The 23,083-nt window shown below is 35.8% G+C and overlaps 1 protein-coding gene across 3 annotated transcripts in view; it reads left to right on the forward strand.

Moving 5' to 3' along the window:
- Gria4 (glutamate ionotropic receptor AMPA type subunit 4) overlaps positions 1-23,083 on the forward strand; it is a 368,088-nt gene that overhangs the window by 267,469 nt on the left and 77,536 nt on the right. For all 3 annotated transcript variants that reach the window (XM_028771312.1, XM_028771311.1, XM_028771310.1), the window contains exons 6-7: positions 13,884-13,937; positions 21,492-21,650. In XM_028771312.1, the coding sequence (XP_028627145.1) occupies positions 13,884-13,937; positions 21,492-21,650 (213 nt within the window). The remainder of the gene's footprint in view (positions 1-13,883; positions 13,938-21,491; positions 21,651-23,083) is intronic.

The following is a 23,083-nucleotide window of genomic DNA, read 5'->3' on the forward strand; positions in this document are numbered from 1 at the left end:
GATAGATAGATAGATAGATAGATAGATAGATAGATAGATAGATAGATAGATAACAGATATGTGTCCATTTGCATGTTTGTGTATGCATGTATAGCTATACATATACATATATAAACAAATAACAAGTTAAATATAAAATGATATAATTCCTTAAGACTTTTAAAAGTCTTAGTATAATTTATCCTTCTTCCCTTCATTCTCTTCTTGACTGATCTCTCTCTCTCCATCCTTTTCCATTTTTCTCATTTTTCTCATTTCTGTTTTCATATCACTTGAATTCTTCTATTCTCCTCTCTCAGCCCACAAGCTCTATGCCATGGAGATAATTTTGAGTGTTCTTCTCATAAACAAATAAGAATGATCATGATTCAGGATACCTTACATATCCTGAACTAATCAGCACACCATGTAAATGTGTCTGAATACCATAATATAACACTGAATATATCAATGATGTATGTTTAAGAAATCAATAAAGATTGTTTAGATAAAAATTTTAAAGTAGAAAAAGGTAGCCCTCTCTCAGGAGATTCACATAATGAAAATTCAAAGTGTGCTCTGGAATTTCTAGAAGAACCAGCACACCTTGCTTGCTGTCTATAATTGCTTCTTTGACATTTATTTTGTATCAGTTTACAAAAGCCTAATGCAAATAGGTCACACATTGTCATTTTAAGATATATTTATGGGGAATGGTGGTGCATAAAGCATTTTCTCTTTTGTATTTGTTTCCCAAATTATTTTATAACATGAGCTGACTCATTCTTATAAATGTTTTTGCTATTTAAAGCAGCAGTTAGCTATAGACTACTTGAAACATTTCAAAATGTAACCAGGAAAACAGCAAAGGAAGCCTCAGCTTGAGGATGCCTCTGTGCTTGAGTCCTTGTAATCTAGTTTGACATACATCTCTGAGACATGGTCTACCCAGCAGCCAAGCTTAGCCGGTCATCGTCAGCTCCTTCCACAGGGGAAAGCACGAGCTGTGCTCAGGAATATTATTTTGCCCATCACTTCGGCTCCAGTCCTATTTGCTGTCTGACCATGATAAACTTGCAGAGCCCTGGGAATCTGTTCTACTTCTTCACAATGACCTCATTCTAGAATTTTAAGTGGAAGCCAAATAAAGAGTTTTAAGGTTTCTGTCATTTTGTCTTTTAGGTAAGAACAAATATGTGAAAAGAAATAGTTTTAAGATACCATCAATTCCCATTCTAAGTGAAACGACATGAAAATAACGTGTATATGTAACATTGACTATGCCACACATGGCACTAGAAATATAACAAAACACTGAATTGAGTTTATTGCCACTTGCTCGAGCCAGCAAATAAAATATAATTTCTGCTCTTCTAAATTTAAAGAACAAGTAGATTCACACCTAAAACAAAAACAAAAACAAAAAAAACAGAAAAACAAAAACAACTCAAAAAAAAAAAAAAACCAAAACTTTGAAACTACAGGATCCAAAACAGATGCTTAGAGTTAAGAACACAAACTGTTCTTACACAAGACATAAGGTTAGAGTTGATAAATTGTTTTCATATCAAAAGAGGTGTTTATGCCAAGAGATTTTCATGTTATTTTCATACGTTCGTTATTTTAAAACCCTGAGCACAATAATTAAATCAGTGAAACACTGATCTGTCTGACTCTCCCTGCCCCCATTTCCTTGTTTAACCTAGTGGTCAAAAACAAAAAAACAAAACTGTATCTCACCTAAAATTTAAACAATAAAAACTGGTTCAGTTGGGGCTAAGGAGACAACTCAGCTTTTAACCACTGGCTGCTCTTGAAAGAGGAATAGAGTTCAGTTCCTAGAACCCTCATGATGTCACACAACTCTACAGGTCAAGTAAGGAATTTGGCACTCTCTTCTGGTCTCAGTGGGGAGCCAGGTAGAGACACAGTTCACAGATATTTCTTTCTTTCTATCTATCTATCTATCTATCTATCTATCTATCTATCTATCATCTATCTATCTATGGGCAAAAATCTTATAAACAAAAACTAAAAATAATAAATCCTTTAAATTTGTTTAAAATATTTACAAATGAGTCTCATCAAAATAGTCCTAAGACCTCCACTCTTCCCTACTAAACCTTCCCCACCAATACGGAAAAGCAAGAGGCCCTGCAGTTAGAAGGTTGCATTCCTACAGTTCATGAAACACTTTGGTCAGGACACACAACTCTGACACTTGGGATCAGACAGACCAGATTGTAAAACTTTAAAGCACAGATGTGTTTTTACTCTCTTAGAGATAGTTAAGAAATGTCAATGACTATTTTGTTGCTGTTGTTATTGTTGTGTGTGGTTTTGTTTTGAAAATGTATAGCTTAATTATCTCCTTAAGGCTTAATTTTTCCTCCTCCACTTCACAGTAAACTGAACTGGGATGATTTAAAAAAAAAAAAACAAACTCTGCTTCCTGTAAATAAAATTTAATAAGAAGTATGTCAGCTCATGTGTTGAGTGGTGAAGCACTATATAAATTTACACATAGGGCATAATTTCAAACAAAGCACACAGGCAGACAAACATTCCTGGGTACCTATGGTACTTATTAATTCTTCAAATACTTGTTGAACAGTCTTTCTTTTCTTCTCTCTCTCTCTCTCTCTCTCTCTCTCTCTCTCTCTCTCTCTCTCTCTGTCTGTCTCTCTTGTCTCTCTCTCTCTTCCCTCTCCCCATTCCTCATTTCCCCCTTCTCTTTTTCTCATGCGCATGTGTGTGTGTGTGTGTGTGTCTGTCTGTCTGCATGTGTACAAGGCCAGAAGTTCCAAGTATTAGAGATATATTTTATATTCTGCTTGGCTACTTTTATATAGTTAAAGATTTTTTATATTGGTGTGTTTGTGTATGTTTCCACATCTATATGTGTAGACACACATACAAATATGCATGTATACATGTGGCATCATGCACATAAAGTCAGAAGACAACTTTTGAATAGGTTTTTTTGTTCTACCATCTGGGTCTTGGGCATTGGACTTAGGGTGTCACACTTGGCAATAAGTCCTTTCACCTGCCGAGGTATCTAGCTTGTCTGCATTAGGTTTTGTTTGCTTGGTTTTTTTTTTTTTTATGCTTGTTTTATATGTGTGTGAGGGAATGGTGTGTGTGTGTGTGTGTGTGTGTGTGTGTGTGTGTGTGTGTGTCCAGGTACACTGATTCCTGCATATACATGTAGAAACCAGAGATTACCATTAAGTGTCTACCTGGGTCACACTCAATCTGGCAGGCCAAACGGCTCTAGAAAGTGCATTATGTCTATGGCCCTGACACCCAGCACAGGAGTTACAGATGCACAACCACTGCACCTGGCTCTTGTGCTGGTGCTGAAGGTATAAGTCCCTCCCTTTCTCAGGCTTGCTCAGAGAGCACATTACCAACACAACTATCTCATTAGTCTTCTTCTAGTTAACTTAAGATTTACACCAAAATCATTTGCTAAAATACACAAAAATACACTTTTAAAGAATTTTATAAAATCCTGGTTTACAGGGGTTAACAAATATACACCCTGGATTTCACAACAAATGTTAGTTCTTATGAATGGGTGATGATATCGAAGGCATCAGAGAATTGAAACTTTATTAACTCTTTTTCATAAAATGTTTGCCTTTAAGAATCCAAGTATTTATCTGAAGACTATAAATGCCGACTTTAGACTCTGAAATACAAATACATACTTAACAAAAGAATAAAGAAAAAATGACTCAACAGCTGGTCCACAGACATCTCAGACACCCTCTTAGTCACATCCCTTGGTTGTAATTGGCTCTTCCTTCTACAGTGTTGCTGGTTTCACGAAGTGAGACCAAAAAAATGAGTGTCCTACTTAACAGCATATGTATCTCAGAAGCTGTACATGGATGGCCTTCTAATTCTGTTTGCCAACTAATTTGGAAAAAGAAAAAGACAAAAATCCATTATTGATGTCCTGAAAGGTTATTATGTTCCCAAAGGACAAACATCCTACCCTGAGGCAAGATCAACTAGAGAACGAGAAGCACCCTCAACACAAGTGTGGACGTTTGTATAGAGGAGAAGAAATATGATGTTGGACAAATTGATTTATTCTAATCATTATATTGCTATTCATACCTAGCACCACCTAAGGGAAGATTGAACTCCTAGAAAGAATCATGGACAAAAAGTCAAATTTATAACATCATTAAAGTATAAAAGCTGGATGTCTAGAGGATATATATACAAATTCTTACAATTTTTAAATATTAGATATTATAGCATATAAAACTCTACCTATCTACCTCATCTCCCCCTTGAATCACTTCCATTTAATAAAGGATTAAAGATATTGTAAAAATATTGTAAAGCCTGACTATGTGTTTCATATGGATCATTTCAGTGCCTACCTAGTGATCATTTTATTTACACCAATGCAAAAAAGAGAAAGAAAAAAGAAAAGAAAAAATCAGAACAAACTAAAAGGGAGCACATAGAAAAGGGAAAGCAATCCACCTATAAGAAAGAGACATCACTGTGGCAGATATTTGTTAGAGATGTTGACTTTGGATGTGAATGAGCTGATTCAGTAGACAGACAGCTATGCAGTCAACATCTCTTGTACTTATTTAAACTCTGTATACTGGACAAATGAAGACAAATGGTCCCTACTCCTGACTTCCACTCAGGCCAGGCACCCAAAAATGTAAAATAATTATTGGAGCGTTTAATAGTATCTGAAAAGAAATATGAAATAGGGAAAGAACTCAGAAGACAAGGTGACTAAGTATGCTACAAGTCAGGAATGCTTTATAGAAGAAAAATACAATTTCCTATATTGTAAAATACATTAGGATTTTCCTATGCATGGGAAACAAAAGGGAAGAAATTGAATTTTTCATACTCAAGGAAAAGAAAGGATAGGCCAGATGAAAGATTGCAAAATACGATAGCTAAGAAATCCTATCAGCAATTTCCCACATGGAAGTACTGACAGCCAGATGCCTTTCTGGGAAAGAAGAGGAAATGGAGATGAATCTACAGGATTCAATAAGATAGTAAAATAGACCATTGGCCAAGGTAGAAGCTGTGAAGACTGGCAAACAGAAAAGCTGAGTTCTAATGGCATCACTTGAGTGCTTGCCTATTGAAATTCTAGCCATCAAAGCAGAGCACATTACTAACCAGTACATCCTCAGGCACCAAAAATAACTGTTCAATGGAAGTCTGAATGGGCCTCACTTGAAGACTGGAAAAGAGACATCTTCAATATGTGTTTACAGTTAGAGCACCCAATAGAACGTGAGGTGCTAGTAGCAAGCCTGCAATTACCTCAAAGGCTTCCTTGTCCAGAATCTCACCTGGAAAACTGATGAGAAACCTATACATTTTAGTTTGTTGTTCTGGTAGAAAAGCAGAAAGAATTTGTTTTCCACATACTGAGGTAACAATAAGTGATACACAAGAATGAATAAAGTTTCTGAAGAAAAGAGCACTGTTAGGGAATCCTATCATGCAATGTCCCACACTGTACTGGAAGGAAGATGATGCTTTTGTTTTCTGGTAGAACCCCTTTGCCTATCAGGGTATGCTCACTTAGAACATACACAAAGTAAGAGGAACTCAAAAGACATGAAGTTATGCTAAGAATGGTAGTTTTTCTTCATTAAGCTTACTTTTTGGCTAAATTGACTTGAATGTTAAGGTACCATTATACTGCAATAAGTTTGTTGGTTTCATAAAAAATAAATAAAAGGAATAAAAATCAAACCTTTAATATATCAGTCAGATTAGTGCTAACTGGTGCTAATTGGTGAGGGTAGAAGAAAAAGGAATTTTCTAGTATTAACTGCAGCCATGGCTTATGATAACAGGAGTCTAGGAAGAAGAAGAGTGTATTTGCTTGAATGAATCTCCTTTTATCTTGAAAATATTGAAAAATCCAGGATAAAGGTAGGCTCAAAGTGTTGCTTTTCCTATAGAGCAGTTATTGGAATCCAAAGAACAATTCTTTTAAAATAATAAAGTAAAACCTGCTTGATGATTTAGATGAATAAGTTCTGTTTTAAATCAGAAACAGCTTCCCCAGAATATTCACTATGGTTTAAAGAATAATTTAAAGTATCAGTCATTAAATAGGAAACAGGAAACTTGCTCATCAAATGTTGAAAACACAAGCTAACAAAAAGCAAATTACATTAGCTTCTTTTTCCCGTTGCTGTAACAACATGCCTGGCCAAAGCAGCTTAAGGAAGGATTTGCTTCGGTTTATAGTATGAAGTGATACAGTCCAGCATGGCCGGAACATAGGCAGGAGCCTGACACAGGTGACCATAATGTATCCACAGTCAGGAAGCAGAAACAAGTGAACACTGTTGTTTAACTGACCTCAACATTTTTTCCTTTCTATTTGAGCTTGACTGGCAAAGGACTAGCCAATAATAAAATTTATAGTTTACTTATTATTTAACCTTTTCTCAGCCAAGTATCCCTACCTATATCTAAAGTATAGCTTAAATACATCTGCACTGCTCAATAGCCTTCCCTTTGAAAGCAGAACTCACAGTAGAAAGTATATTCATTTTATTATGTGTTTATGATATAATACAACTGTATATTAATATATATAATATGCTAATATAATGCAAATAAAGCAAAAAAGGGTTTCCTGCCTCTGCCTTACAAGCTTCTTATTTTCCACTTATACTTGTAAGCATCACTCTTCCATCTGTTAATTTATGTGCCACATACTTATCTTATATCTGCTAGTTTCTATCCCTTGTCTCTGAGTTAAATCAATATCAATCTGTTCTATAAAGGAACTTAAAGGAAAAACAGAGCAGCACAAACAATGTATCCAACAAGCAAAGGTGTTCAAAGGATAAAATCAAACTGTTGTGTAATGAATTAGAAGCTCCCAGGTTAAAAAAAAAACTGGACAAAGAGTGTTCAATACTGAGTATAAGTGTGGGAATGAGACATCAGGGCATATCTCCTCCATGTCAGTGTCAAAAACAGGTGGCAGGGCATCAGGGCAAGAGTCTTGAGGTAAGGACCAAGGAGAAATGAGAGCAAATTGTAATAAACAAACAGATAACTAATTAAAATCAAATAGTAAAGATAAAATATTTACTAATTCATCTACTAAGTGTTCCTTCTGCCAAGCTTCATGTTATTTATTTAATTTGGGGATTCATAGCTTCCATTTTTTTTGTTAAGAATTTGAGAAGTGTAATTGATCCAGCTAGGCTTTTGTTCTTTTATAATTGTGTGTGTGTGTGTGTGTGTGTGTGTGTGTGTGTGTGTGTGTGTGCAAAATCCAGAGGTCCTGGATCTCCTGGAGATGGAGGTGTAGATCAATTGTAAGCCACTTGATATGGGTGCTAGGACCTATACTTGGGTCTGCTTTAAGAGCAATACATACTCTTTACCACTGAGCTATATGTCCAGCTAACTATGCTTTGTTTAAAAGAAAATTCTTTTAGCAATTTTAACAGTAATATATGTAATTCATGGAAATGTATAAAATAGCTTTAAAAATACATATTTGAGTGTTTTGCCATGAATATAGAACTAGAGTTACTGGTGGTTATAAGCTGTCCTGTAGATACTGGAAACTAAACCTATGTCCTCTGCAAGAACAGCAATTGTTTTTAACCTCTATGGGATTTCCTCTCTCTCCTCTCTCTCCCTCCTCTCTTCCTCTCTCTCTCAATCCTCTCCCCCCTCTCTCTCCCTCTGTGTGTATATAAGTGTATGTGTGTGAATGTGTATGTTTGTCTCTCTCATATGTGTGTGCTTGTATATACATAAGTATTTCCAGATTTAGCCTGTTGAGTTCACATAATGTTACTTGTGCATATATTTTAAGGGCTGATTGCTTGGCACTGAACTCCCAGTTAGTGTGCTCTTTCCTGAGGAAGACCTTTCCTCCTGCTCCCAGCTTTCTTCAGTTGCCTATAGATTTTGTGTAGGATTGAGACCTCACGGGCATTTCCCCCATGTAGTTAGACATGTTCATTGGTTTTTTTCCATGTTCATCTCATGTTTGAGTAGTAGCCATGTTAGTGAGACTTTACTGACGTCACTTCTAATGTTACACAGCAAACTCCCTGATCCTCTAACTCTTAAGATCTTTCGACCTCCTCTTGTACAATGTTCCATGAGCCTTAGGTTGTGTAGGTTACATAGCTCTGCCTCCTATTTAACTGTGGTTTTCTGTAGCAGTCTCTGTTGCAAAAAGAAGTTTTCTTGATGAAGGGTGAAGACTACACTTATCTGTCATTAAAAGAACAATTGTTTATAGATTGTTATTAGATATTATGATGGTTTAGTAAATTAGTGGTTCTAGATTCTCCTCCAATAACCATGATTTCACTACTACTGGTTATTTAACTGGTCTTTACTTGCAGGCATGGTACCCATCATGGTGGGAATGTCTTAAGTCCAATTAGAGAGCTGTTGTTGCCTCCAAGGTATGGTGCCACTACTACATTAGTAGGGCTCTCTTCATGCTGGCCCTTAATGTACTTCATAAGCATCGTAGCTAGGTATGGATGTGGATTGTATTTCTCCTTTAAAACCTTACATGGAACCTTCTCATATCATGAAACCTAGCCCTAAGGGAGAAGGCACTCAGTTCAGTTCTCATTTGCTGTTACTATACATCTGCTTACATGTTCCATTATCTTTTACTTAATTACCTGACACACTAATAATAAAAGGCCCCAGTGTACTCAAATGAAAAAATATCCTACTGAAATAAAAACAAAGATGATGACTCTGGGGCCATATGTGTTACATAGTTAATTAACCCCACCTCCATCTATTAAAGATGATTGTGCATATGCAAATTAGAAAATGCTTGATTACAATGTTATTTCGTAAGTTACTAAATAGCAAGGAAAGTTCTACTCAACAAACAATAAAATAAGTTATTTCATATAAACTTCAAATGGTTTAAAGGATTATTGTTGAAATTATAATGGTCTCTGGAGGGAAATGAGAAAATGTGGCCACAATGATAAAATGGCATAAAATCTGGGATGATTGTGTAAGCTAAGGGAAGAAATTAGTGAAGGGTGAGGCTATAGTAACAAAGGCTTCAGCTAATGTTTAACCACATATAAAAAGTTTAACAAAAGTATGTGCTCTAGTTTTGAGACATAAATGTACAGTTCTTTATCCTAATAAAAACCATAAAAACTGCTATAGCAAAAAAACACCTCTTAAACTTTATCTGACCTGGTGCTCCATCGAAACCTGGAACCTTTTCTGAATCTAGCTCTCTGCATTTTACTTGTCTGCTATCCATCCAAGAAAATATGAAAGAAATATATAATTGAGAAGTAAGAGAGAATAGAATGTTCAGGTGACAGACCCTATATTTCCTTCATGAAAGTCATTTGGATATTTTGAAAAACTTCCTGTGAGAGAAAATTGACTTATACACAACTTTACATTTCCTTCTCTTCATGAAAAAAATTATTCCCAGTTAGAAATTTTTATAATCTTGATATCACCTCCAAGAAGGGAAGAAAATTCAAACATATACACAACACAGAGATACACTTTCTTTTAAAAGAGCTATCTTAGATGCCTATATCCCATTTTCTACTAACTTCTTTTCACACTGCTCAAACTAATTTTTCTTTGGGCACTTTATTCTCTTCTCATTTGTATATTCCAAGTCTTAAAATTTTGATATGCCTTAAAACACTTGTAATTTCAGTCAGTAGTTTGTTTGTGAAGGCTGCCTGTCATGTATTTGTGTGTTGATGAAGATGAAATAAATTAAAGGTTTTGTTTTTTAAGTAAAATGTTTTGAAGCATCTTGAGAGTGAACATCCACAGATATTTATGGAAAATATTAGATGCACTGTTCTTGCAGTATTTTCTAGTATGCATCAGCATAGTCTCAGAACCATGGCCACATAAGGCATTTACCATCTCTGCATCACTGTGTTCTCTGACAGAGAATGACATCTGGAGGAGAACTTCCTACCTAATTGATAAGATCACAATAAAGGATAAACAAATAGCACACTTAAGTGTGCTATTGTGTGCCTTTAGCCGAAGACATTGCTTGGTATAGCATTCAGAACATTATAGTAATGGTTTGAGATAATGTACAGAACCCTTCATGGAAGAACTTCAGAGTGCTTTATTAACCATTGATACATAAAAGCTTTGAATTAAGTCTGGCTAAGAATTGAAGGCCAAAACTTAGTCACTTTATGCATCAAAACATAAATATTATGCTAATGCTTTAGAAAATTGTATTGACTTTAACTACCTTTTTTCCTTTTTAATATTTTTTTGATTCTTTGAATACTTGAGTCATGTATACAATGAATTTTGATATTTTCCCATTTTTCTCACTCTAGTTCCTATTGTATCCATCTTCCTTCCCTGACACCCTCAGCTTCTTGTTGTTTTTTTTCTCACTAAGTCCAGTGTGTGCTGACTATATACCCATGGATTCAGAGCCCTTCAATGGAGAATCATCTACCTAGGAAAGATCATACACGCTTAGGGAAAACTAACTTTCCCAGAAGCTATCAACTGCCAGTACCACCTCAGCTGGAGTGGGAACTTGTGATCTCCTACCCCCTCCATTCTAGAAAGTCTAGAAAGGCTTGATCCTGTCCAGGTCTTGAGCAAGAAACCACAGGTGTTCTGAATTCATGAGTAAAGTGGTCCTATCAAATCCACAAAACACTGTTTCTGTCTGGTACTCCCTAAATTCTGGCTCTTATAAACTTGCCCCCTCTTTATGAATGGTTTCTTAGCCTTTGGGAAAAAGTTATGATATAGATGTCCTACTTATGGTTGAACACACCACAGATATTTATTCTCTTCACTTTGACCTGTTGTGAGTTTCTGTGTTAACTCATGACAACTTGTCCAGACTCCTCTGATGAGGTCTGAGAGTAGCATCAATCTGAGGGTACAAAGGTATAAATTTTCAAGGCATTAAAAGTTAATTAGGAGTTGCACTAATTACCATTTACCACATCAATATCAGACATGAACTTATGATACCTACTTGGTCATATTCATATACCTGGTTTTACAACTGAATCATTTGACCAGTATAATAGATACTTCTAAAGAAGTATTTGTTTCTCTCTAGCACCTTTCAGTGAGTATCTTAAGACATACACTTTCTAAGGCTCTCAGTCTCCAGGTGTCAATGCTTATCACATTCTGCAGGATTTTTCTTCCAGTATTTTGTTCCGTTGTTTCCTTGTAGTTTGATGAGACTTTAACCTTTAAAAATACATAGACAAGCTTTAGCTATTTGTAGTGCTTTGCTAATAATCTAGGGTTAAATGTTTTGCTATGAGTGACTAGGACCAAATTTTTAGGAGTTCCATGTACTGTAATACTAGAGTTTATACCTTAAATAGATTTTTAAAATATTGGTAAATGGTTTTGACTGCAATAACATGAACATCACAAGCTGACTATATAGGAATGCAAAAGTAGGGTAGGCCTGAGGCTTATAGAGTGTGCAAAGAGATTTTGATAACCACAAAAGAGGAAAATATACTAAGCAGAAAGAAATACAGAATTGCTTGCTGACTGACAGCAGAGCTAGCTGAGGCCAAATGGCAGAAATCTGTTCAAACTCAGTTCAAGTATATGAACTTCTTCTGTAAGTATCTGTTACCAAGTATTCCCTATTGATGCCTATAGCACTGGATCTTCCAGAAATGTCCAGAATATAATATGATCTTGCCTTGCTCGGTCTATGTTCAGTCACTCAGTCACACCCAATATAACAACTCAGTAAATGTCTCCAATGCTTGTTAGATTTGTGTCCGCTTGATATAGTCATCTGGAAAGAAAGAACTTCAATTAGAAAATGACTCATCAAATTGACCTGTAGACAAATATGTAGAGTGTTTTCTTGAATAATGGGGGAGTACCTAGACCGCCAGGGGTGATACCATTCCTGGGCAGATGACCCTGAGATGTATGAGAAAGCAGGATGAGCAAGCCATGGAAAGTATGCCTGTAATCAATACCTGTCCTCTGCTTCAATTCCTATCTCAAGATTCCTACCTTAGTCCTGTTTTGGCTTCCTTGATGATTAACTGTAACCTCTAAATCAAATACACCCTTTCTTTCAAAACTTGCTTTTGATTATATTCTTTATTGTAGAAACAGAAAGCAAACTGGGACATCTCTTTATTGATTTTTCTTTATAGTTCTGTCAGTATATTGTTTTTCTTCACCTTTGTGGCAAGATTCACAAAGCATTTTGATTTGATGGGTAATTATAATCCAGGTATGACATTTTATGTAAAATGTCATAAATTTATACATAAACATAAGTAACATAAATCTTCTATGGATAAGAACAAAATATGACTACAATATAGGTAGATAACAGATGAGATGAGTTTATATGGAATTCAATGCTCACCCAGAAAGAGAAACTTTATGTTATGATCAGACTAAATAACAGGTCAGAGCTCAGGTCCTATGTAAAACCAGAATACTGTAGAGAACACCATCAAAATGGAGTAGGAAAATATGTACTAACTATTCATTAGTATTCATTGAGTGTGCTTTGTCTTGGTCTGCATACAGTATGTTAATGGAGTCATCTTTAATAGGAGTTATCACAGTTTACTTTAAGCAGATTAAATTTTAAATTTGTAACATACACAGTGATTTCAAAATCCAGAATCTGAGAAATAATTATAAAAATAGAGGCATGCAAATGCACACTATCTTTGGGGTGGGCATTTTAAGGGATATTGCTTGAATTTTAATTTCAAAACTGAAAGTGAGTTCTCAAAGTCAGAAAATTTGAACCATGCCACAAGTGACTGGTATTATTAACAGCAAACATGCTTCCATAGGTCTATACACAAAGTGGGGATGTATGAACACTCTTCAGTTGAAAAGGGTCCAGGCAGAAAAAGTTGGTTGAAGCTCTCATTTGGAGATGCTAGATTGAATGCCGATATGTTCATCACATCTTAGGAGATCTAGAAGTCCCTGAAACCAGTGGCTTCCTACTAATTATCTTCATTTCATCTTCCACCTAATTTCCACAGTGCTTAATTGAACTTGTTTGTGTACACCTGATGAGGAGACCTAGCAGTGTCCTCTGCATGTCAATCCATACATAATCAACAAATTGCACTCAATGGAATTCTTTTGTTTTATTTCATCTATCTGATATTTATGTTTACTGAAGAGTAAATTCTTTGAACTAAAATGATTTTATTTCTGTGCCAATGTACTTTCTTGACATATATATATATATATATATATATATATATATATATATATATATACACACACACACACACACACACACACACAGAGTTGGTTTCTGTTTTTTTTCCCAAAGGGGTAGCAAAAACCATTTGCAATTAAGAAAGTATGAGGGATGTAAAATAATAGTTTTATTTTAACACTGTATTTTGATGTGATTTATGAGTTCTTATTAAAATTTTCCACTTGTATAAGTCAAATGGTGATGTTTACCATCATACTTCTATAAGAAATTATTCTACAGTAATTAATTAATTTTGAACTTATTTTGTTTGTGTATGGTGTATATATGGAGGTCATAGGACAACTTGCAATGCTTTCTCTCTTCTTCAACAAAGTATGTTCTGGGAATCAAACTCAGTTAATCAGAATTGACAGCAAGTATCTTTAACCAGTAATCTACCTCACTAGCTTTAGTTAATTTTTTTCATTTATTAAGAACTTCATGAATAACTAGACTCTGTTTTAATCAAATCCATCCTCCAATTTCCTCTTCTCTGACTCCTTTTATATTATGACTATCTCTTTCCCCCTTAAATTCATCTGTTCTTTTCCTGTTTTAGTAATGTTTCAGTAAAGTTAAATTGATTTTTTCTCATTCCTTGTATTCATAGATTGTGAGTGTTGGGAAGCATGTCAAAGGCTACCATTATATCATCGCAAATTTGGTAAGAAAACTTTTTTTTCTATTTTTACTAAGAATTGATGAAGTATCCAGTATTGTGTCTGAAAATAATGCTCTAATCAGTGGTCAACTGCATTATTTGCTGTATGTCAGGTTATGTTATTAAAATAACTGGTATATTTTGAAAATGAGAATGGATTTGCCAGGGAGAAATTTAATAATAATTATCATGGTTTTTTTACCATTGTATCTCCTGTCAAATTAAATACTGGCTTTTAGTCTGTCTAAATGATAAATCCTAGTCTATATTCTCCAGTTGTAACAAAACAAGACATAATGGCTAACTATGCAAATATTTTGAATTGGATTAATAACTTTTATACTATAACAGCCTTTCAACTCACCTAAAGATGGATAATAAACAACACAGAATATACTGCTTGAAGGATTCTGACAAGTCTTTATAGAGTATATAACAAGGTTTACAGAGTGCTTCTGATTAGTCCACCAGTTTGGGGAAACAGACTGTTTTATATTTTGTTTTATTATAGAAAAGTTTCATGTTAGACCTTGAACCCCAATGTGGCTTATCCTAAGGAAACCAATGATACTGCAACGGTTTTTCTATTATTTTCTGCCACATATTTCTTTGATGAGAATCTTATTCTTGAAGCAGGAAAGAAGGTAAAGGATAAAGAAGAGCCTCGGTCTGTCACATTTCTGAAGTTGAGTGTGCCATCTCATGTTTAGAAGATCCATCTGCATGTTATGAGCCATCACATGTCCTTAGAGAGAGGTCCAGTCTGAATTGCATCATAGAGCTGAGACAATATAATATAGCAATAGATTTTTAAATTTATTTTACTGTGTTTCTTGATAGAGTAAAATGTTGCAACACAATAGATCACTATAGAAATAGCACCAAATTCAGCTCATCTTTTCGATTCCGTCTAGTAACTCCCCAGTTTAACGTCTAATCTAGTTGTAAAAATACAAATATTAAAGCAAATACATTTTATTTTTTCTAAATGTCTCACAAAAGGCTATGATTGGGGTATCTCTATTCTTGTTGACATCATATAAGTTTCTAATTAATTACTGCAGATGGAGGGTCTTAAATCTATTCTTTCTATACAACATAACAGAGAAGAAAATCAACATATTATAAACTATCATAAAATTAGTGAATTATGTTGGAAGCTAGAATAAATAAGACAATGCATAGTGGAAAGAAATGATATTTATGGCCCACTAATGGATCTCAGAGCCATCCTTAAACAGCCTGAGTGGGTGGCAGCATATTTACACTATAGTATCAACATATGAAATGGAAAACCATTTGTTTTCTAGAAGTAAAAGCACTCACTAGAAATATCAAGCTTTTTTCATGATTAGATCAGTGACATGCACCCATCTGTGTTGTTATATACAATGATAATATGTATTCTCTTGGCATTCATTCATCCATATAAGATAGCTAGTTTCTGATTTTAGCCGATTTAAAACCATTTCTTAATAGCTATGTATACAGTATTCCCAAATGCAAAATTTGGTCAGAATTCAAATAAATATTTTTATTAATACTACAACTTAGTGTTGAAGACTGATTCCATTAAAACTAAAGATGATATGGGGGGAAGCAGGATGCACCGGAAGCGCACAGGGCATAGGAACAGCTCAGTAGCTAGGGACAGGATCTTTCTGGTCTTCATATGCATCCTGGAGCTAAGCCTGACTCACACAGCCCGCCACAGTCAATCCCGTACAGATAGAGCTGGTCTCCCAGGAGGGCTCTCACTCCTAAGACCAGAGGTGAGATCATCATTTTTGCTTCAGTGTTGTACAAAGAGGGTCCCACAGGGAGCACATAGGGAACAAGAACAGCAAAGTGTCTGGGGACAGGATCCTTCTGGTCTCCACTTGTGCCCTGGAGGTAAGGCTGTCCTACAGCCCTCCATGCACAAATCTCCCCGAGGAGAGAGCTGGTCTCCCCAGGAGTGCTGACACATCTACGTTCACACGTTCACAGGTCCACATGAGGGACAAGCTCCAATCAGAGACAGCAATACCAACTAACACTACAGATAAACAGATGGTGAAAGGCAACCACAAGAACATAAGTAACAGAAGCCAAGGCTACTTGGCATCATTAGAACCCAGTTCTCCCAACAGAGAAAGTCCTGGATACCCCATCACACCTGAAAACCAAGACCCTGATTTAAAATCACATCTCATGATGATGATAGAGGACTTTAAAAAGGACATAAAGAACTCCCTTTAAAAAAATGCAGGAGAATACAGGTAAATAGGTAAAAGCCCTTAAAGAGGAAATACAAAGACTCAACAAAAAAAGAGATATTCAGATCAGTTTCCCTTACAAATATTGATGCAAAAATACTCAATAAATTTCACACAAACTGAATCCAAGAACATATCAAAACAATCATTCACCATGATCAAGTAGACTTCATCTCAGGGATGCAGGAATGGTTCAATATACGGAAATCCATCAACATAATCTACTACATAAACAAACTCAAAGAAAAAAAACACTTGATCATTTAATTAGATGCAGAAAAAGCATTTGACAAAATTCAACATCCCTTCATGTTAAAAGTCTTAGAAAGGTCAGGAATTGAAAACCCATACTTAAATGTAGTAAAAGCAAGATACAGCAAACCAGTTGCCAACATCAAACTAAATGGAGAGAAACTTGAAGTAATCCCACTAAAATCAGGGACTAGACAAGGCTCCCCAAACTCTCCATATCTATTCAATAAAGTGCTCAAAGTTCTAGCCAGAGCAATTAGACAGAAATAAGAGATCAAAGGGATACAAACTAGAAAGGAAGAAGTCAAAAAAAAACAGTATTTGCGGATGATATAATAGTATACTTAAGTGACCCCAAAAATTCCACCAGAGAACTCCTACAGCTGATAAACCATTTCAGCAAACATGCAGGATATACAATTAACTCAAGCAAACTTCCTAAATGTAAAGAATGAATGGGCTGAGAAAGAAATTAGAGAAATAATACCCTTGACAATAATCACAAATAATACAAAATACCTTGATGTGAATTTAACCAAGCAAGTGGAAGATCTGTATGACAAGAACTTCAAGTTCCTGAAAGAACAACTTGAAGACCTCAGGAGATCGAAAGATCTTCCATGCTCATGTATTGGCAGGATTAATGTAGTAAAAATGGACAACTTGCCAGAAGCAATCTACAGATTCAATGCAGTCCTCATCAAAATTCCAACTTAATTATTCATAGGGTTAGAAAGAGCAATTTACAAATTTATTTGGAATAACCAAAAACCCAGGATAGTGAAAACTATTCTCAACAATAAAAGGACTTTTGGGGAATCACCATCCCTGACCTCAAGCTGTACTACAGAGCAATAGTGATAGTAACTGCATGGTATTGGTACAGAGACAGGCTGGTAGATCAATGGAACAGAACTGAAGACCCAGAAATGAACCGACACACCTATGGTCACTTGATCTTTGACAAAGCAGCTAAAACCATCCACTGGAAAAAAGACAGCATTTTCCACAAATGGTACTGGTTCAACTAGAGGTCAGCATGTAGATGAATGCAAATCGATCCATTCTTATCTCTTTGTACAAAGCTCAAATCCAAGTGGATCAAGGACCTCCACATAAAACCAGATACACTGAAGAGAAAGTGGGGAAGAGCCTCGAACACGTGGGCAGAGGGGATAATTTCCTGAACAGAACACCAATGGCTTACACTTTAAGATCAACAATTGTAAAATGGGACCTCATAAAATTGCAAAGCTTTTGTAAGGCAAAGTGTACTCTCAATAGGACAAAATGGCAATCAACTGATTGGGAAAAGATCTTTACCAACCCTACATTCAATACAGGGCTAATATCCAATATATGCAAAGAACTCAAGAAGTTAGACCCCAGAGAACTAAAAACCCTATTAAAATGTGGTACAGAGCTAAACGAAGAATTCTCATCTGAGGAATACTGAATGGCCAAGAAGCACTTAGAGAAATGTTCAACATCCTTAGTCATCAGGGAAACACAAATCAAAACAACCCTGAGATTCTACCTCAGACCAGTCAGAATGGCTAATGTCAAAAACTCAGGTGACAGCAAATGCTGGAGAGGATGTGGAGAAAGAGGAACACTCCTCCATTTTTGGTGGGATTGCAAGCTGGTACAACCACTCTGGAAATCAATCTGACCGTTTCTCAGAAAATTAGACATAGTACTACCTAAGGACCCAGCTATATCACTCCTGGGCATATACCCAAAAGATGCTCCAACATATAACAAGAACCAATGCTCCACTATGTTCATACCAGCCTTATTATAATAGCCAGAAGCTGGAAAGAACCCAGATGTCCTTCAACAGAGGAATGGATATAGAAAATGGGGTACATTTACACAATGGAGTACTACATAGCTATTAAAAACAATGAATTCATAAAATTCTTAGGCAAATGGAAAGAGACCATGGGTTTAAATATGGTATTTTAAAATGTTTAATCCTATGACTAGGTATGGTGGTTCATGACTATAATTACAATACTTGGAATGATGATGCAGGAGAAAAGCAATTTCCAGGCCACCCTGGGCTATGAAGGTCAAGGTGAGATTGGACAACATAGTAAAATACTCATTTCAAAAAACGAAGGGAGAGACAGGGATGGACACCTGTAATCCCAGAATTCAATAGGCTGACACTTCAGGGTTGCCATGAATTCAGGACCTGTAAATTCACAGTAAGTTCTGAGCCAGGCTGAGTTGCAAAGTGATACCCTTTCTAGGCCAGCCTAGATTGCAAAGTGAGACTTTGTCTCCAAAAGTTCAAATAGGCAAGTAAGCGAACACAGAATGCCTGTATTAAACAAGGAACAAGGTAGGAAATCTAACAAAAATCTTGCCTTCTTTAAAATTAATCATTTTATTCATTTACATTTCAAATGATATCCCTCTTCCTGGTTACCCATCCATAAACACCCCATCCCATCATCCCTATCCCTCCTCCCCTTTGCCTCTACGAGGGTGCTCCTCCAGAAGGAGCTCAGCACTGTTCTACATGCATTCTTTCATCTCAGCTTTTTACTGTTTAAAAAGAAAGCAGATCTGTTAAGATTTTACCCTCTGTAACCCTAGGATCTCCTTCCTAATCTATCAAGTGTTATATTTTTTCAAAGCAAACAACTCTATATACCTACTGCTGCTTTCCCTTTGTATCCCTCTTAGCTGTAACCTCCAGTCAAGGCATTTATCCCACTGTATCTTAGTGAGAGCTTGGTCACCTATAGGTATCAGGGACATCCGACCTTACTCACATTACTCTGTATACTTACTCTTCCTTCAGCCATTAACTAATTTAAGCACAACTGCTAATAGCAGTATAAAACCCTTGGCACAAAGTCAGAATCATGTTCTTCTTTAGGTTTTTAATTTTTACAATAAATTAAGTTCATATCTAAGAAAACACTAATATCTATCATAAAGAAGTACAAAACTATAGCATTTTCAAGGTGTGTAACTAAAGACTAATTGGATCCATTCCTCACACATACACACATATGTACACACATGTACACAAATACACATCTACATATAGACACCATTCATATCTCAATCAAAGGTAAAGAGATGATACATACAGTGTGTTCATCTATGTTTGCATCCTTAGCTTTAACACAGGAACCTGATACAATTCATCAAAAATCCAGTCTAGAAGTTTTATGCAATTGCAATGAACCAGTTAAAAGGCTACCAATTTGCCAACACTGTCCTAACGAGCCTCCTTCTGAGCTTCCTGTGTGTTTCAATTTTTCTGTCCTAATCTACTCTTCACAGTAAGTTTTAAAAGATGATAAAGGAGAATTTTTCTCATTCTTCTTGGTCTTCTGGTAACTGAACAAGAACAACCTTAACATGGCTTTGTATAAAACACAGCAGCAATGTTGACACGAATCAGATAAAACATAAAAAATAGACTTTTATTTACATTGATGATACAATGAACTTATTGATTGACAAACATCATCATTGAGATATCAGAAACCTATAGTTCTGAATATTTCTCCAGAAGAGGATATTAAAAAGAAAGTCAGATTGGAAATGAACCTAGAGACTTCACTACTAACTGTAAAGTGCAGTCAATATAGGAGGCCATTTCCACAAGAGGGGGAACTCTCCTGGCTCACCTCTGTGCTCAGGAACATTATTTTGATAGTTAGCCACTGACTTCCCAGTAACTGGAGAGTAACTGACTTCATTGTAGTGTGGTCGTAGATCTCCTTCATTTTAATGATTTTCTGTAGATTCCAACAAAAGCTAAGTGGTCACCAAAGTAACTGTTGCCAAGGAAACTGGCTCAGTCTAGATCTTATCAGTTTTCTATATAAAATTATGAGAACGTAAATGGGAGGGAAATGCTGCCTATACTCAAGCAAATATAACCAAAATTAACCAAGCCACTCACCATTTATTCAAACCATATTGACAGGCCCTTGTTATAATCAAACAAAATAGTTTTTCCTTTACCTTTAGTGTGCTGTTTGGCAGACTTTGCATCTAACTGTGTCCCTGCAAGCTGCAATTTGCCTGTGTCTTGCAGCTGTGGCTAAAGCTCCACAGAAGGCTTAGCAGACTTTCTATTTCAGCTAAGACTGAAAGAAAATAATAATCTCATCAATTAGTAGCTAATGCAAGAGCTGAATTACTGTGGCTTTTAGAAAACAGTAAAATGATTTGTCTGCCTGTGGGTTTGCCCTATATGCTGGTGAAAGCATCCAAATGTTCCACACTGACAGTTTAGTAGCTAGAGATTGATGGGCAGTGTGTTTCTCAGTTCTAAGACATAAATTTGCTTTGTGATGTCTGGCTTATTTCTCAATGAAATGAGAATGTTACTGATGAGCTGTCAAACTGGCTGACACATAATAGGCCCAAAATAAATGCCAGTTAAGTGAACTAATTAATAATCACTTACAATTAGTGAATAGATATCCAAAGTGTTACATACTAGAAATATTATCCTTCTGTTTGGTGTAGAGGTAATCTAAGGCTAGAAAGCAACAAAGGTGAAAGTCAAAGCCGGGGTTTCTTTTGTGCCTTTCCTTTCCTGGTAATATTATAGCAACTAATAAAATTAAAAGCATGCATTTCATAACAATATGAAGGAATGCAAGGTACAAAGTGTGAACAATTTGATCAAAACTTGGTTTTATTGTGTATCTATAGGTGACCGTCAAGACTTTTGCCTTAAACACCTATCCTTAATTTTCTTACCTTAAAATTAATCATGTCTACCCAGTAACCAAGATATGATTGAGCTGAATAGATACATTGTAATACAATAAGCACAGAACATGATATATAGTGAATCCTGTTGTAATATAAACCCTATTAGTTCACATACACTGACATCTCAGTAACAATTTGCCTAGTCATCAGTGGAATAATATGTTTCTTCTTGGATCAACAGGCATGTGATTATATGAACTCAAAAGGGAACTTGCATTAACTTACATACTGTTGAAGAACAAGAACATTTAATAAATTAAATTTGATGAGTTTTTCTACTAATTTACAGGGTTTCAAGGATATTTCTCTTGAGAGATTTATACATGGTGGAGCAAATGTCACCGGATTCCAGTTGGTAGATTTTAATACGCCCATGGTAACCAAACTAATGGATCGCTGGAAGAAACTCGATCAGAGAGAATATCCAGGATCTGAAACACCTCCAAAGGTATTTGGTTTTGTATATTTTTGTATATTGTGTACTGTTATCTTTTTAAATTTTTTAAGTTACTTTATGTGTATAAGTGTTGTTGCTTTCATGTATGTCTGTGTGCAATGGGTATGCATTGTGCTTTCAAAGGACAAAAGAGGGAGTCAGATCTGCTAGAGTTGGTATTACTGGTGGTTATAAGCCACCACATGGGTGCTGGGAACAGAACCTGGTTCCTACACAAAAGCAATGTGTTCTTAACTGCCAAACCAAATCTCCAGATCATGTTAATATCTTATTTTATGGCTCCTTTTTTTTAACACATTCAGACACTTTGTAGCATCTTCTCACTGTCTTTGCACTAAAACTGACTGAGTGCTTTATAACTGTTTGTGTAGCTGATTCAGTGAATACTTGCTATGAAGCATCAGAACCTGAGTTCAGATTCCCAGCACCAACATACAAATAGCGAGTGAAGAAGTGTACTCCTGTAATCCCAAGTCTGGAAAGTGGAGGCCAGAGGCTCACTGCCTAGTCAGGATACGTGGTCCAGGAGTGCTGACATTCAGTTAGAGACTTTGTCATGAATAACAAGATGGAGAGCAGGAAAGAAAGTCACCTGAATAAATTTCTAGCCTCCAGAGGTTCACAAACAGGTGTTGTCTCAGTATTTTGATTTTACCAATGAAGATGTCAGCATGAAAGCCTGCTAGCTCAGAGAGGCAGAGAAGACACTCAGCTGACCTTCCTACACAGCTGATTTCCCAAAGGGAAAAGTTCCTTGTGCACACTGTCTCTACAACCTCTGAAAATGAATGTCTCTCCCTTTTACTTCCTGTGTATCTCTCTATTCATCTTCCTGACTTCCTCTTCTACTGCATGGTTTTGTCCTATGTATAATCACTCCTGGTCAACTACTTGCTTGCTCTGCCTCTTGACCTATGGTTGACTTTATTTAGTCCTGTTTACAATAAGCAGAAAGCTCTTGGATGTGTGTTAGGGCTGAGTCACATCACAACTAGAAACAGATTTTTACAGTAAATAAGACAATCTCAGGGTTCACAATATGATCAATAATCCTGCAACTCACAGGTGAGCCCAACTACAGATATACATGCCCATGTACATTCATACATAGCCATACATACACACAGGCATTCAGACACTACAAAAATAATTTTCAAATGTCTGTATATAATAACAGGGATCAACTCAAGCAGTTTCTTGTTGTTGTCTTCTATATGAGCATTTAAATTTTTGTATTTAAATGTTTTATTAACTAACATTTAAATGGAAAGTCTGTTATTAATTTTCTACCCTGATAAAAATACTTTTGAAAAAGTAGTTAATATCAAGTAGATAAATTAGAAAATTGCAGAAGATAACAAGTGTAAAGCTCTTATGCAATGCTTCTTTCAACTGAAGAAAAAAAAACACTGGGCTCTTTGATT

The sequence above is a fragment of the Grammomys surdaster genome, unplaced genomic scaffold, assembly GCF_004785775.1.
Source record: "Grammomys surdaster isolate TR1022 unplaced genomic scaffold, NIH_TR_1.0 206, whole genome shotgun sequence".
Lineage (NCBI taxonomy): Eukaryota > Metazoa > Chordata > Mammalia > Rodentia > Muridae > Grammomys > Grammomys surdaster.